Below are 16,426 nucleotides of genomic sequence, written 5' to 3' on the forward strand. Positions count from 1 at the left end.
GAGCTATAATTGATCCTTCAATGTTTGTGTGCCTGCTGATCCAATATATAAGCCAGGGAAGAATACATCCTAACAAGCGCCGAGCAACAATCACAGAAGGAAGAGGCACGTCACCAGGACAGGCGTTTACGTGTCTCTTCTGTGATCGTTGCTTGGCGCTTGTCAAGTGGTGCATGTTGAGTTACCACCAACCAGCGCGAAATTTCTGCGCTGAAGGATAGATTACAGCAAGGAAAGCAACCGGAATGACATTCAGAATACTCCTGAAAGAACAGTCCACTCTTAAACGAGAGCCTTTCACGTCAGCGGACCTCATCGACAACAACTGTCTACTACTGAGACACAAGTGCGCAATATAATTTGAATTCTCTGGTGATCAGCGCAGCAATGTAGGCGTCACGCTCGTAGCCGAGCACGCGTTTCTGCCAGTGTCGCACGTCGGAGAGCAATTACGAAACGCAGACGCCACAGGGCAGCGTGTTTCGAACAAAAGCAGGACGTCAAGGACAATGGAGACCCCAACGAGTGACCTTAGTTGGCGCCATGGCGACACCATTGTGCCGGCATTCCTGCGTCACATGGTGTGCTGTTGATCGCAGAAAACACACGCATTTTCCTGGACCTGTTGCGCGAGGTTGTTTTGACGCGTGCGCTAATGAGACCGCACCACAAGCTCACCACTAGAGAACTCTAATATATTGTTGGTGTTCCCAAAACCACGATATGATTATGAGAGACGCCGTAGTGGAGGACTCCGGAAATTTCGACCACCTGGGGTTCTTTAACGTGCACCTAAATCTAAGTACACGGGCCTCAAACGTTTTCGCCTCCATCGAAAATGCAGCCGACGTGGCTGGGATTCGATCCCGCGACCTGCGGGTCAGCAGTCGAGCACCTTAAGCCCTAGACCACTGTGGCGGGTGGCGAGTGTCGTATCTTTCCTACTAGTGAACTCTCCACCGCGAACTAGAGCATATTAATTAACAACGAATACAAAATACCCGAGGTAGGTTGCTGGCCACCATTTGTTTAACGCGGTTTTTCATTTCACAAATGGTTCCCTTTCATGATGGCAATGAGTATGCGAGTCATAAGAAAAGTCACCTATTGCACTATCTCGCTTATCTCCAGCAAGTGAGGTGATATGATTGCAGTGAACCGGAAATAACCTGTATTCTTATCCTGATCACTGCGCTATTACAGGGGACATAAGCAAGCGGAATTTTTAAGACAAATGTACAAGAAACAGACAGATCACATGTACATATGTGTGTCGGTTATTACCGAAGCTTTTTTGCGATATCTACTGAAGCGTTTTCACTTCTCCTTCACTTCTATATCGCTCGACGTTGAACGCACGCTCTGGTACTTTTCTTCCTCTAGTCATGCAGAGAACAGCATTGGAGACTCCTTGCCTGACCCATTTCTCGATCGGTATTTTTTTCCCTAAAGCAAAACAACTGTCGAGGCTTTATTGATGCCGGCTGAGGTATTATCAGGTTGTTATAAATTACATTACTCGAATTCTTACGGCGTCTCCCTCGGGGAAATCAGAGGAAAGCGATGGATATAACCCTTGATTTTTGTTTAACACGTCCCTGCTTGTGTAGTTGTTACAACAGCACAGAATCAATTTAACGGCCTGAAAGGAAGAGCCCCGCAAAACAACATCACGTCACTCATCGCACGAACTCTAAACGCGTGGCAGTCCAGCTCGGCCTTGCGCACCAAGATCACACACGAGAGCAAGAGACACCAATTGACGGTTGTTCCCTGGCGGCACTTTGTCTTAATCAAAGTAGTCATCAAAGTCAATTTTCAGGCCCACCAGTTGCGCGGCACTTCCGGCGCTCGCACGTATTATGTCGCACTTCGTGTTGTGACGTATGTGCTTATAAATGTTTCTATCTTTTATCGCGTTTGGACCTCAATCTCGCGACAAGTGTGTGTACTGTTGCTTTCGATTATTACATTACAAGCAAGGAACAATTACATTAACAATCGTACAACTTCGAAAGCATTATTTCATAGAATATATATCAATACAGCACATACGTGTAGTCATTCCTATGACATAAAGGACATATATAAAGCCGTTAAAATGTGCTGTATATGCTGCTGTTCATGTATATTGATACTTAAAATATAATGTATGCTTACTTTATGTATTGTCACCCTTACAGAATGACTCATCTGAGGCGTGTAAGGTAATTTTAAATAAATAAATAAGTTAATGACAGATCATTTAATGTGCAGTATAACACAGCATAATAAACAATACAGTGAAGCAATAACTGAAGTACCTGCCAACCATTTCGCTAATTAGCTCCACATTAACTACGCAATGATCGTAACTGCCTACAGAAGCTCATCTGCATTTTTGACAGGCGACTTTCATTCGAAAGGCAGCAAGGGCAGAGTGGCGTAATAATATTATCATCAATAGCGTTTGCTATTAGCCTTCCTACAGAATATTGCTCAAAGCTGGTACGTGTCTTACGGACTCGGCGTTCGGTGCCTTAAAATACGGAAGGGAACAACTCCGTCTTTTGCCGGAGATGAACGTTAGTACCAGCTTTAGCAATTGTGATTCCCCCACCTCGTGAAGCACGATCGCGTCGATATATGAGATAACATGGTGGTTCAATGTCACTACCCCAATGTTGCACTATAGCCAGGTTTCGGTTAAAACCACTAATTTAGGGTTGTAAGAAAGTAACAAAATGTCACGTTTATCTATTTGATTTACACTGCTCCTGGCACTCAAAGAAAAAGGATACACAGATGCTTATCAGAGCTGCGATCGCCATGACTAAGGTATGCTGGGTAGTTTAAATCGCGCAATTAAGAGAAAAGGCTGGCTACTAAAGCTCTAGCATCAGAATTTGTGCTTCATTGACATGGGGCTTGAGGAAACGCGACACTCGCTGCCCTGTGTGCGCACATCCAAAATAAGCAAGACGGGCAATGAGAAAATGATACAAATGATATATGAGAGAATTATTGCAAAATACACAACACTGCATTAACAACAAAGCATATCATGGTGCTGCCGTGCTCCAAATTATTCGCGCAGAACTTTCTTCCCCCTCATTTCAATTAACGACCCCTCTAAGATGATATTCCCAGGCTTTTTTTTACGGGCCGAAAACCCTGTTTGAATAAGCAGGCAAACTTGATTGATTTAGAACAGTTTTTCAGCTAGTCTAAAACTGACGTGCATGATGCTATGACACTCCACTGCCATTCAAATGCCTGCGTCGAACCCACGACCTAGTGCTTAGCAGCCAGAATCACGGGGACACGAATTTCCGGCCTGTTTCGACCGGCATCGGCGGATTCCATGTATGCTGCGACATAACTGAGCTGCAATGTTCGCTTAGGCAGTCGTTATTAATTTCATCGCCAAATAACGAACGCACCCAACGTAACGCGTTTTGCTCATTTAAGAGTAAGCGGAAGTTGGGAGCCAGCAGGAAATGTGCGTCTCGAATTTTACGCCTTACAGAAGGAAGTATATGTTTCCCTCACTGATCACTTGCTGCTTCTCTGCATCCATGGCCCAGGCGCTGAGCTGGTCCCCGGTGGTGTGCAGATCACGTCGCACAGGGCGCTCCATGGGCCGTGTGATGTTCCGCAGAGTGGCTCCAGCAACGTCCGTCTCCCGCAACGCCGGCTTCTAAATCGGTCCACAGCGGGGCGCACGTTCTTCTTTGTTCGGCCGGTTATGCGCGCTACAGGGCGCCCGCATACGGATTGCACGAAGGGTCACACAGCGTAAACTGCTGTTTGACGACGCGTTTTTCCAAAACAAACAAGCGCGTGCTTTCTTCGAGCGTTTAAATAACAGCCGCGCAGCAGCAAGCTCTCTGCGCATTCCTTCCGTGAAATATCCTTTGAGCACCGCGAAAATTCTTCACGCTGGTGTGTGTCTCCTCGTTGTATGCGCTGTGAAACCTCTGGATGGTGCTTTCGCTTATATCGCCGAGCCTGTGAAGCAGTGTAGGCGGCAACGCGTTACAAGTAACCGCGTTACCGGTGATGCGTTACTTTTGAGGGGTGAAGCACTTTAAGGCTGAGGCTTGTCCATCCGTTTGGCGTCCGTGTCCGTGCTTAAACAGCACCGTGTAAAATCGAAACATCAGGCTTAACAATAGATTAATATCAATCAGGATTGTGACAAAACAATATAAAACACCTGAAGCACAAATCATTTATAGTAGTCGGCGACATCAACCTACACGTTATGGACCTTAGGACCTAGTGAAGGAAATTTCAACAGCGCGGGAATAAACACGAATGCACGAAAAGAGAGCTGACATAGACAAACGGTGACTTTCAACTGATTTTTTATTCCGAAAAGACACATATATGTAGTGAAAAATTGCGTAGCGCGAAGCAATATGCGACTATTACCGCGCATGATCGCTTACAAGTGACGAAATAAATAGAAGTTCAGAAAACTTTATCTTGCGATGACGAAATAAAAAATAAAAAAATAAAAATAAAGTCCAGACAATTTTATCTTGTGGATGACGTACACCACGTTGTCGGCACACAATACGAACGAGTCCATGTGCTTGATTTGGCAGCCGTCTTTTCTTTTGTTAGCGGGGGACGTTAGTTTGCACAGTTTCCCCAGCTTCTGGGGCGCGGAAAAGACAACTTCCGTGCCAGCGCCCTGCCCTATCTTGTTAAGGCTGTGCGAAATTTGGTGTAAGTAAGGGACCACTGCCACCTTAGCTGTATTCTCACCCTTGTCACGGCGCTTGCTGCGGTGAGAGCGCTCGGTCTATGAGAAGCTGATCAGCAACAGAAGCAAGGACATGCCGTGGATAACCAGCCTTCTCAAGGCGGTCCACCTGACATGCAAAACTGTTCTCACACCTGTGAAAGCAGGAGACCCTGAGAGCGTTCAAGAGGCTGAGTTTTAGCTCCGGGCTCGTACTCCCAGCATACATGATCGGCCGTGAAGTACAGACGGACATCCAGAAACCTATGGCTGTCCGGAACCTCGTGAGTGAGTACCAGTGGTTTGAGGGACGACCGGAACACCTCATGGGAGGGTGGACGATACTGCTGAGTGAAAGGGTTGGACTGAAGGATCAAGAATAATTAGAAAATCATCTACCTGAAGCACATAGGCGTGCGCAGGGGGGGGGGGGGGGCAAGGGGGGCGAGAAGGGGGGGCGCAAAGTCAGCCCTATACATTGTAGGGGGGGGCGAGAAGAGGGGCGCAAAGGCAGCCGCATACATTGACATAATAGGGAGGGGGGGGCGCTGCGACGAACCTTCGCCCCCCCTGAAGGGGAACCCTGCGCACGCTTATGCTGAAGCACATTCGTGCCTTCCAAGAGGCGTGCCAACCTACGGTTAAAACCTGCCAGAAACAAGTCACTGATGACTGGGTCAACACAGGGGCCGATACAAACGCCTTGTTTCTGAATAAATATATCTTCTTGCCATTCCACAGACGTTGACCTTAGAACGAAACTAGCCACAGAAAACCACCAATGGTCACGCCCGCCTTATTCTGGAAGGCCACTGCTCCGAAAGTATCAATACACTCCTCAATTCAGCTCATGACCTCATTGTGAGGCGGCGAATAGTATAGGTCCTTAATGTCGATGCTAAACGCTTTAAATCCTTTATCTGACATTTTCATTAAAAAAGCTAACGACCGGCACTATTATTATTGTGACAGAACAATATAAAACACCTACAATCACAAACACTTCATATTAGTCGGCGAATTCAACGTACACATTATGGACCTTAGTACCTAGCTTTGTCGTCGACTCTTTATGTCAATTTATGTCACTCAATTTACATTATATGGGGCAACGCTCGGGTAACATACGGTTACTCACCCATACGATACCCAGAGCTTCGCCCGCTCGTCATGATTCCCTTCGGGGAGATGCGTGGATTTTATTTTGGTAACGTAATTGTTGTCCCATTCCGGAACTATAACTGGTAACATACGTGAACATTTTTCGGTAACTTCAGGCGTCACGTTACTAGTTATAACTAGTAACGTGACGTGAAATTGGAGTAACTGGAATAAAAAGGTATGCTTTGTATACCAGTTAATACAATTATTCTACTGTCCACGCGTTCACCAGCTTTTGCTGAAAGTGGATATAGGAGTAACATCTAGTGCAGGGGTCTCAAAGCCACCTCAGATAGTTGGCCCAAGTCACGAAATTTAGTCTCTCGCAAGTGCCGTGACAGCGGAGAATGCTGGAGCGGCGGGGAAGAGCTTCAACAAAATGCCAGCTAACATTACCACTTGAAAGAAGGCCTTTCCTCTATCTCATATATGGGTCATTACTGAACGAGGTTTGGCGTCTGGATTCGAGAAGCATATCGATACTGATTCGATCTCCAGAATGACTGAAATCTGGACGCCGATTCTGAAATGCAGAGTTCTTGTTCCACGGTTATGTTTCAAAACACGAAAAACCAGTCACGTCTATGTATCTCGTGAACATACTTGTTCATAAAATAAAATAAAAATGTCACGAAGACAGTGATGTGCGCGCTGGGCCACTAGCGAAAGCTCCGCGGGCCCTGTGTTTGAGATCCCCGATCTAGTGCGTCCGTCGAGCGCCTATTCAGCGTAGGTGCGGACGTATGCATTAAGAAGCGAGACAAGCTGTCCGATGACAGGTTTGAAATGCGGTTGTTGCTTAAAAGGGTTAAAACGTCAACTTTATGGCTTCCGCGTTGTTTGTTTCAAACGTTTCTTTTGCTCCAGGAAGCATGATACACGCTCGAAGGTTCATGTATTCTCGGTAAATAATTTAATATCGCATTATTTATATGGGCGAGTTTCGGTTTCCGTTTCTGGACACCGAGTTGGATAGTGACGTCACTGTATAGGAAGGTTGGTCACGTGGGCCGACAAAGCTATGGCGCACGCAGTGCTGCATCGTCATCCTCCATGGTCTGGTCTCACACACGGCGTTATAAGAGTTATGGCCGCGGTGGAACTCTACCAGCGCGACGCTGCATGTCATGAGCAGCACCGACAGTTACAACGCTGCTGGCGTTCCAGCCCGGCCGGGATATATAGTAATACCACGGCCACTACAAAAAAAAAACAGTAATACGCGTTTTGGGCAAATGGTCAGGCCCATTGGGCTAAGGCTAAGGTCCCTAGATAAAGAAAACTTGTTTTATCTAGGGACCTTAGCTAAGGCCGCACTGGAACGCTACCTTAGCGTTCCAGCGATCATATCGTCACGCGGGACGAGAGGTCCCATGTGATGAGGTCGAGCCAGTTCGCCCGATAGGAAACTTTTGTGTGAACGGAGCTGAACGTTGCTCAAAATTTCGTTGCGCGTCGAACAAAGTGACATTGGTGTCAGTCGCGCTAGCGATGAGTCTCGATCGCGAAAACGTGCATTTAGGTACTCTTTTGAAATGAATTAATATATTTTAAGTGTTTGCTATGCCCAACACTTCTTGTTCAGAGTCCTTGCATACAGAGGAAGCCTACAGCAGGCCTTTTAGTGCATAAAAATTTGGTGTTTCAACCCCTTTAGATTCAAGGAGCTGCAGTTATTAGAAACTTGTCCATGCAATAGTCTATCGCTTTTGTCAACTATGCGCTCAAAGTAAATTTTGCTTCTCTCTGCAGCGGTGGTTACATTTCTGGTTATGGAATTTCTGAGCGAACGAGGCTAACCTTGAACACCTTCGCATAACCTCTCGCAATTTTTGCGGCAATTATACCACGACCACTGGATGGAAACGCACGCGTGAGTCTCCATCCAGCGGCCATGACTGTACACGTTAATGTGAAAAAAAAATTCTTTATGTGCGCAAATATTTTTACGGAGTTGTGGCACTTAAGCATTTCTTTATTGCTACAAAAATGCGTATCTATTCTGTTAGTGCAAGAGCGGTGTCCAAATTTCTGTAAACTTGTTGAGAGTTAAGTGGTGCTTTCTTTGCGGAGAGCATTGATGACGAAATCTTATTTTGTGTTTATTGTCACACTGAAAAAAATAGCTTCAACATTTGCCACAGCATTAGAAGCCATCTCATGTAACTCTGCAGGCAACTTTAGGTCACTATAATTTTACTAACGCCCGCGACATTTGTGCTAAGTATACTCGTTGTACCCGTACTTCAGGTAAAAACTATGATAATGGTTCCTGCAGCGAAGATGCACTGATTAAAGCTTCTGTCATAAGGTGTAACGGCTTCGTTTCGGTACGGTGTAACCGTTGCTTTGTTTCGGTGTGGTTATAACGGTAGCGCGTTACCTTTTTTTTTTCCTCGGTGAACGTAAGAGTGTAACGCGTTCCTTGTTTTTGAAGAGCGCAGCTGCTTTTTGTTGCGCCGGGTAGTCCGAACAGACGCGATCATCACCATGAATCGGCACGCGCTCTCTTCTCAGTCCTTTTCTTCTTCTTCTTCTTCGCTCCCAAAACACGTGCGCCGATTTCTCAGGCGTGGCCTGTAGTAGCCATGATGGGTGAGAGGAGAGAACGAGTACAGAGAGAGAGAAAGGAAGAAAGAGAGAGACAGAAAGATATCAAGAAAGAGAAAATATTGGCGAAAAAAAATTCCTCATGAGGCGGCGGGATTCGAACCCGCGTACCCACGATCCGAAGGAGAGCGTCCTAACCACTCGGCTATCCAGGCACGCTTACAGAACATAGCATAGATTTGTATAGTATCGTATAGCAAGAGGGCAGAAAAGGAAAGTGAGCGTGAGGAGGCGGGAAAGGAGGAGAGGAGGGAGTAAAGCATCGCATATAAAGAATGAAAAAAGAGAGAAATAGAGAGAAAGAAAAGAGAGCGAGAGAGAAAGAAAGACATAGAAGGTAAACAGAGACAAAAAAGACAGAAACAACAGAGAGATGAGAGAAAGCAAAGAAACGGAAGAAGAAGAAAGAGAAAAATAAAGAGAAACAAAGAAGGCCACCCAGCTTCGCACTTCCTTCAGGCTTGGCACCCCAGTGCGAAGGTGCTTTATTTATTTATTTATTTATTTATTTATTTATTTATTTATTTATTTATTATTTATTAATGTAACGAGTAATGCATTTAGTTACTTTTCTTCGGTAATGCCTACAACCCTGCTGGCGCACTCAGCCAAATTTAAAATTTCACAACATCAATGAAGGATCACTATTTTCTCGCTTACAACCATTTCACGCATTCAAATTGGGGAAATACGTGCAGCTCGCTCTCGATAAATATACGCCTGTGACTGCGCACAACGAGCAACATTTCTTTCTTTTCTTTTGACAGGCTTCGTTGGCGACACGGTCCACTAATAGAGGTGGCAAACGTGCCTCGTTGTAGTTCCCTTGTGACCACAGGCAGATTTGCCGCGTGGACCATTCTTCTCCATTGATTGCGCACGTAACCCGCCGTAGTAGCTTGGCATGTAAGGTGTCGCGTTGTTAAGCTCGACTGCCGGTCACGGCGATCGTGTTTCGATGGGGACGAAATGCCAACACCCGTGTGTAGATTTAGCTCCCTGAAGCTTTGTGCACGTCACGTGGTGTTTTACGGCCTCCGGGATCGGCATTCCCCTGACCGAATGTGGATATCATGCGATGACAATCGTCGTATGTCCTGATGACGTCACACATTTTAGAGCTCTGTCACGTCATGATGACGTCACATCTCGTATGACTCATCTCAGAACCTCGTACGACGCCATCCGAAGTACGGTACCACCAGTGTCGACGCAGGCGGTCACTTTTCCCGTTTGATCACGCATATGAGGCTTTCGTCTTAGCCGTAAGCTGTTGCAGAATTAAGGCGACGTAAAGAAAGAGCAGGGCCAGTTTGCAACGAACGCACTTTAGTGGCGAGGCCATTTGTCGGAACAGAAGAAAAACATCTAAACGCCGGAAGGCACGACGGAGGGGAGTGTTCGGAGACCTTGGCGGCATTACCCTCACCGGGTGTGTTGTGTCAAGGCAAATATCGCCAATGGGGCTTTCCCACGATGGGCAACAATCGGTAGGGCGGCCGTTGAGTTCAAGGGAAAGAAGGACGCCCAAGCTGACGTGCTCATCCAGGTAGCGTCCGCGAAACCAAACAGGACTGAATAGTTTATGGGGTTTAACGTCCCACTCAGGTAATGGAAAGCAGTGGAGTGCTCCACATAATTTCCACCACCTGGGGTGCGTGCACTGACGTGACACAATACACGGGCACTACGCCTCCATATAACTGCGACCGCCGCGGCCGGGATCGAACTCGCGTCTCTCGGCTTTTCCTATGTATACGTCTGCATGGTTCGGGTTCGCCGAGGGGCAGACGTGTTCGCATAGTTGCAAGAACTTGGCGGATGCGACAGCTGAATTTTTATAGGCGCAAACCTTTTTGCAACTAAGGGCGTCAGTGAAAAGAAAGACGGCCTCTCCAAAGGCTCCCATCCACACACAAGGCGAGGCGACTGCCCGTCCAGGACGTTCACTCGAGGGGACCGAAGTTTGCCGTTCAACCCAAGCTCTCACCGCTAGCCCTTCTGAGTATCGACGAACGAGTCTCCAAGATGGCACAAAAGTGCGAATCTGATCGCTATTTCTCCGAAGACGTATTCGGGAGATGCAAGCCAGCTTAGAACCGAAAAGAGAATTCACTAGTAGTTACAGCAGATATGGAGGGATGTTTTTTGGTGCTGCCAAGTGCTCTGCACTTGTCGAAAGCGAGAGAGGCCATCTTGGCAACCTTGAAATTAAGGGCCGAAACAATGTCTGCCTGTCTGAAGTAACAAATGAAGCTAAGAAATTGTGCGCCAAATGAAATTTTGATAACCTGGCTAAGGCACTTGATAAAACAAGAAAGTTAAGCTTACCGACGTTCTTCACAGCGAAGACGCGTAAAGTGGATTGTCCGCTCAGAGTAATTGTCACGGCGAAAGACACCTGGCAGAAGCCAGTAGCCTCGTTCCTGCAGAGCAGGTTAAACAAGCTGAGTGTTGATGACCCTTTTTAATCAAAAACTTCAAGGACGCTTGAACTTGGCCTTCAAGAGTAGAACGCGATAGCGTAACTGGGACCCGTGCGCGTCGCCTTCTCCATTGCTAGCCTTGCTTCGGTTCTCGGTGGAGGCCTTAACAGTGCCGCAAGGAAACAAACGTCTGTACACGTAATGTTGCCCGTTTCAAACAATCTTACAATGCCTACTGCTAGTGCATTTGCTAAGTGCCCACTGAGCCATAATTATTCCTTTTGCGAATCGGCGAAGGGCCCACTACGCGTCCTTAAGGCAACACGTGAACCTACGCAGCTGCTCACTTTGTTATTGTTTTTGTTCCTGATGATGATTATATATGTACGAGCGCTTTGTAATGGGTGGACCTTTAAAACACCCCCTCGTTGCGCAATTCACATCCTTTGACGCGTGGCGCGATTCTACGCTTCTGTCACGCAAGATTACATGCGTTAAGGAGACTCATCCCACCACATTACATTCACATAGTGTTGTTTTTTTTTTCAAAGTAGTTTTAAGGAATGGCGTGGCTCTGTGGTAGAACACCTGCTTACCACGCAGAAGGCCTGGGTTCGATTCTCACTCGAATCGAAGATTTTATTATTGATTTTAACAGCGAAGGTGTTTAGCAAATCGTTCCTTGTGAGTCGATCCAGAAAACTGCCATCGTCATAAACGGGCATGTGCCACAGAAATTGGCTAAATCCCACTACTCATTCCTGATCCACTAAAATGAAGAAGGCAACAGTTAGCCCAACAACAAATGGCTGCGAAGCGACGGCGGCGAGCCGGAGACCCCGAGTACGTACAACGAGAGTATACGAGGTAACCGGAAAGGCAACGGCGGCTGCGAGAAGACCCCGAAGCGATGAAAGGACTACGCCTACGACGACGTGCCCATAGATCTATGAGAGGTGCGAACGCTTGGTTTCAGCGCGAGCATCTGTCTCTGGAGTTTGGACATCCGTGTCGTGCCTGTCACTGTCTGTGCTTTAACTCTAACCTCTCTGCGCTGAGAATCAACGTAGAAACAACCTGGCATCACCTAGCTAAAGCCTGACAACAACCTAGAAGCCACCTAGAACCTGCATCACCTAGATGAGGCCTAGAAACAACCTGGAAGCAACCAGATTAGTCTTCAGAATCGTCCAGTTTCACAGTTTCAAGCCTTGCGCGGATTAGTGCAAGCTTCTTTATTGTATTTTTATTTGCATTTTCCTCGATTCTTCGCTCACGGACAACGCTGATTTTTTGCTCACAACCAACGACGCCGACGCCGACGCCCACACAGACGCCGAAACCGGAATTTCGGCGGAGAGCTCTTTAACGCTATCACGTTAAAAATTCCGAGCAGTCCATTCCTATTAGGAAATTCCAACAAAGGATTTTTGGCTTAATATTTTGACGTCAGTGACTTATTCTACAGAAAGAGCTATTGCTTTTCATTGAAAAATATATTGACATATACGGAAATGTTGCATTTCAGAACAATACACAGATGCATGTTAAGCCTTTCTAGGGCTATTGTCTACGTATTTAAGGACCACCTACGTGTTTTGGAACGGAGATGTTTCCCTTCATAAATAAGGAATATTCATAGGTTCTTCCATTGCGCCTATTCTAAGTAACTTATTCCTAGCGAATATTGAAAACCCTGCAGGAGCGTCTCAAGAACACACGGGTCGCTTGGTGTTCAGGTTTCTTGACTATTATGTGGTCCTCGTGGAAAAAGATGGGGATGACTGCGTCGCCCTTTGACACAAATCGAAATTATGTTCAGAGAGTGTACAGAATCTTTGGTCATCTCATGTGCAGAGCCAGGCGGAGGATGTATTAGATTTCTCGGTGAGAAACTAGGCCTGCGCGCGAGGCATTGCTGTTGGCAGTATTAACCACGTGCAATGAGGCCCATTTTGTCGTATGAATTCGCGCATTCTAAGGTGGTTAAACTAGGCATCGTCAAGTACTGTTACAAAAACGCGTTGACTGAATCATCCCATTACAGCATTACCTGCAGCTTCCAGGAGAAGCACGCAGGCTCACGGCAGCAGGCATTCCGTTTCATATCATGACTTCCGTGGCACATTCTTTGCTCAAGGAATTCGGTACCAGCCCACCACTACCTTTGAGTCAGCCCTGCAGCCCGAGCACATGTGAAAAAATAGTGGGGATGCCCTACATTCACTCGATCGCGCATCATGTAAGAAGTAGAACTTTTTGCTGGGCTAGTTGGTGCATGTTTAACGAAAGGAATCAGGCGCAAAACAGACGAACACAAGGCGTTCGTCCATGTCACTTCTTGTGTTCGTCTGTTTTGCGCCTGATTCCTTTCGTTAATCACGTAAGAAAATCGGAAAAAAAGATGCGCTGTGAAAGTGGTGATTTCCGCACTAAAAAAAAGCCGGGCGTAGCTTCCACTAATGGCGCAAGGCTAAGGGCACACAGCGGAGCTGATCGGTTCCATCTGGTCCTGGCCGTACGAAGTGAAGCCAAATTATACGAAGTGATGCTGAGTTATACGAAGTAGTGCCAAGTGATGCCAAGTTCCTGTCGAGTCCAGCAGCGTCGCCTCTCGCCGTTTATGACCGTACTACGTCGTGGACTACTTCAAACGAGTCGAGTCCAGCAGTCTCGCTTGGCAGCGCGCCGCGATTCCAGGTAAGCATCGGCAGTGCGAACCTTCTTCGGTCTTCCCATGTCTGCATCTGGCGCAGCGCGCCACCGTCACGTGCCGGTTTTATAGGCCTCGTGCGCGCAGTTGATGGCGCCCCCGCTCTCTGATTGCGCAGCGCCAACGCGGCCACTTAGCGCATTTTGTCCCTGTTCCAATCCCGGCGCAGAGCTCGAAGTTGTGTGCCGCGAACGTCGATGCGTGAAAATGGCAATGCAAAACGAGCTCCCCTTTGTTTTTTTGCGGCTTCGGACGAACAGCAGACGTTCAGGAATACTTCAAAGGAAGTAGTTCGCTTCGGCGTGGCGATTTCTATGCCGCTAATCACGTTTACTGTGTGAGATAAGAACTGAACAGTGCCGTCGGTCCGTCGGAAGTACTCGGAAAATGCGTTGTACAAATAAAGAGCGTGGAGTACGACGTGTGTTTAGAAGCGAGTAAACTTTTTCCTCGGCATACGATAGAAAAAAATTTGCAGTGGCTTAGCTCGGCTATGCCAGGATATACGTAGCGTTAGCAAAGGTTCAGCTGATTATTCTTAGCTTTCCAGATTGTCTAGGATTATTAAATTCTGTTCATTCTTCATACGCTGAACCGCTAATTGCCAGGCAACTACTACGGGATCCGATGAGATAAGCGTCTCGGCTTTTCTGCACCGTTGAGCAGCATTTGCGCTCTCCTTCTCCATGGCGTTACCCACCTGCAAACGCCAGTCAAAGGCGCTATCAAGCGGCTCCAGCACAGTGTCAGACGGCGACTGCACAGCGAAGGCGAATAGCTGCGCGCGCGCCGGCGCCAGTGTGTCTGCTATGGCTAGGACGTCACTCCTCTCGAATGCGCAGACCAGTAGCGGCGAGTCGCGCGCGCCAGCGCCAGTGTGTCTGCCGCGGCTACGACGCCACTCCTCCCGAAGGCGCAGACCAGCAGTGGCGAGCCGCGCGCGGCGGTAGCGGAGAGCGCGTGAGATGCCGGCTCCAGTGAGCCAGCTGTGTGTAATCACTGATCCTCACGCATGCGCTGCACGGCTCATGAGGATCCACGCGAAATCGGCTCCGGCTAGCCAAGTGTAGCTAACGCTACAATACTTTTTATCGGCAGGCTCGCGCGTCACATGTCGAATGACCTGCGCGTATTAGCAGAAAGCTATAGGATAGTTGAAATGGCATATTAGCAACGATAAAAAGATAGAGACCGCATGAAGTGCCCGTCTCTCTTAGTTTTCTAGTGCTGTTAGTAAATTTTTGCTAAATTATATTTTTGAACATGTGCGACTGTGTTTTTCGTCTAGGTCCTCCAATCATAAAGCTGATCCTGAGGCCCCTCAGTCCGACAGTCGTGCACAGCCGACAAAGTGGGCACTGCAGAGAACTGTTTTGCCTCGCAATGGTTGTCACAAACCTCCCTTCGGGCTAACAATAAAATGAACAAGGGAGCCAACAATGTTTCAAAAAACATGGCTGATCCCTCTGTCACAGGAATCGGTATAACACGATAGTGAAACGTGTCTTCACAGACGTAGTTGAGCGTTTGTTGTGCATTCTTTCGCCCCAAGCGCGAAGTAATGAATTCTACAGCAACAAATTGTAATGTCACGCGAAAAACGGCAAGCAGCTCGAAACTTGCAACGCGCTGCTCAAGCAGAAAAGGCGCATGGAACGAACATACACAGGATGAACGCGAACTAACTGTCACAGTTGTAATTTATTTCTGTGTGAGCAGCGCGCTCCTTTCGCAAAAGCGGCCGCTGCTGTGAGCAAAGTGACCTTCGTGCTGTCAACAAAAACTTGCGGTGAGAGCGCAAGACGTACACACCACCGCCATCACGGCATAAGCCCGCAAACGAGCGACCACACTCTGTAGAGGCGCGCGCTCATCCGCGTGGGGCGACGACTTTTAAAGCGTGCCCTTCGAGCCCTTCGCGCCATCTGGCTAGTGATAACGAAAACAGGCTGAAGTGCCACCGATCTCTGAGTATCGCCATCGGTAAATGGTGTATATAAATAGCTTGCCGTTAGCGCGGCAAAGAACGTACCGTCTGTGGCCGAATCGTTTCGCTCACCGCGCTGCGGAGAGAGGGGTCGTAAGTTCGGACCCAGTGACGGAACTCTTACTTCTGGTTTTTTTTCTTTGCCAACTGTTAGCCTTTATATTTTACAACGTCATATCCGTGACGGAAATACGTCAGTAGAGCCGTGGTGGACCCCGGCATAAAAAACTTTCGTGTTAAAATGTTACCTGGAGCTATAGCGTAGCCACAATTTTTCTTTTCGATGGGGGTTCAACCATACTTTGTTTGTCCGTGCGTTTGTATGTGTGCGTGTATACATACGCATACAAAATTTTAAAAATTTGAGCGGGGTGGGAGGGAGATTGAATCCCCTTGGTTACGCCAGTGACTTGGATAGAAACTGAAGAAACCGTGCGATAACAGGACGCGTTTGCTTATCGGGCGCGCCGAACGTCTGCGTTCCAACGCTTTCGCTGATCACCCTCGTACGACTTCCATCTAAAATGATAAAAATGCACCTTCTGCAGTTTCCCGGCCGTGTTCTTGTAGCTGTTATGACATGAGTGGAATTTTTTCGCCGCGTACACACGCTTGCGCTGCTAGGGGCCACTACCAACCTGGTGCGACCAAGCGCGGCTGTGCGTAGGGAACAGGGACATTTTGCCAGCAGCCGCCGCACTGGCGCTGCGTGTCCGATTTGAAACAGCAGCGCACGAGGCCTATAGAGAATAAAGGAGCTCATGCGCATTTTTTTTTCGATACCTCGACGTCACGTC

At 47.6% G+C, this 16,426-nt stretch overlaps 1 protein-coding gene across 2 annotated transcripts in view; it reads right to left on the reverse strand.

The window, feature by feature from the left end:
* LOC119382445 (polyunsaturated fatty acid 5-lipoxygenase) overlaps positions 1 to 16,426 on the reverse strand; it is a 68,557-nt gene that overhangs the window by 43,103 nt on the left and 9,028 nt on the right. Inside the window, exon 1 of one of the 2 annotated variants that reach the window (XM_037650146.2) lies at positions 3,532 to 3,662. The exons of the other annotated variant lie outside the window; for it this stretch is intronic. Within the exon in view, the coding sequence (XP_037506074.1) occupies positions 3,532 to 3,619 (88 nt within the window). The 5' untranslated portion in view covers positions 3,620 to 3,662. Of the gene's footprint in view, positions 1 to 3,531; positions 3,663 to 16,426 lie in introns of those variants that run through there. 2 annotated transcript variants of the gene reach the window in all.

Source organism: Rhipicephalus sanguineus, chromosome 2 (genome assembly GCF_013339695.2).
Source record: "Rhipicephalus sanguineus isolate Rsan-2018 chromosome 2, BIME_Rsan_1.4, whole genome shotgun sequence".
NCBI classification, from domain to species: Eukaryota; Metazoa; Arthropoda; class Arachnida; order Ixodida; family Ixodidae; genus Rhipicephalus; species Rhipicephalus sanguineus.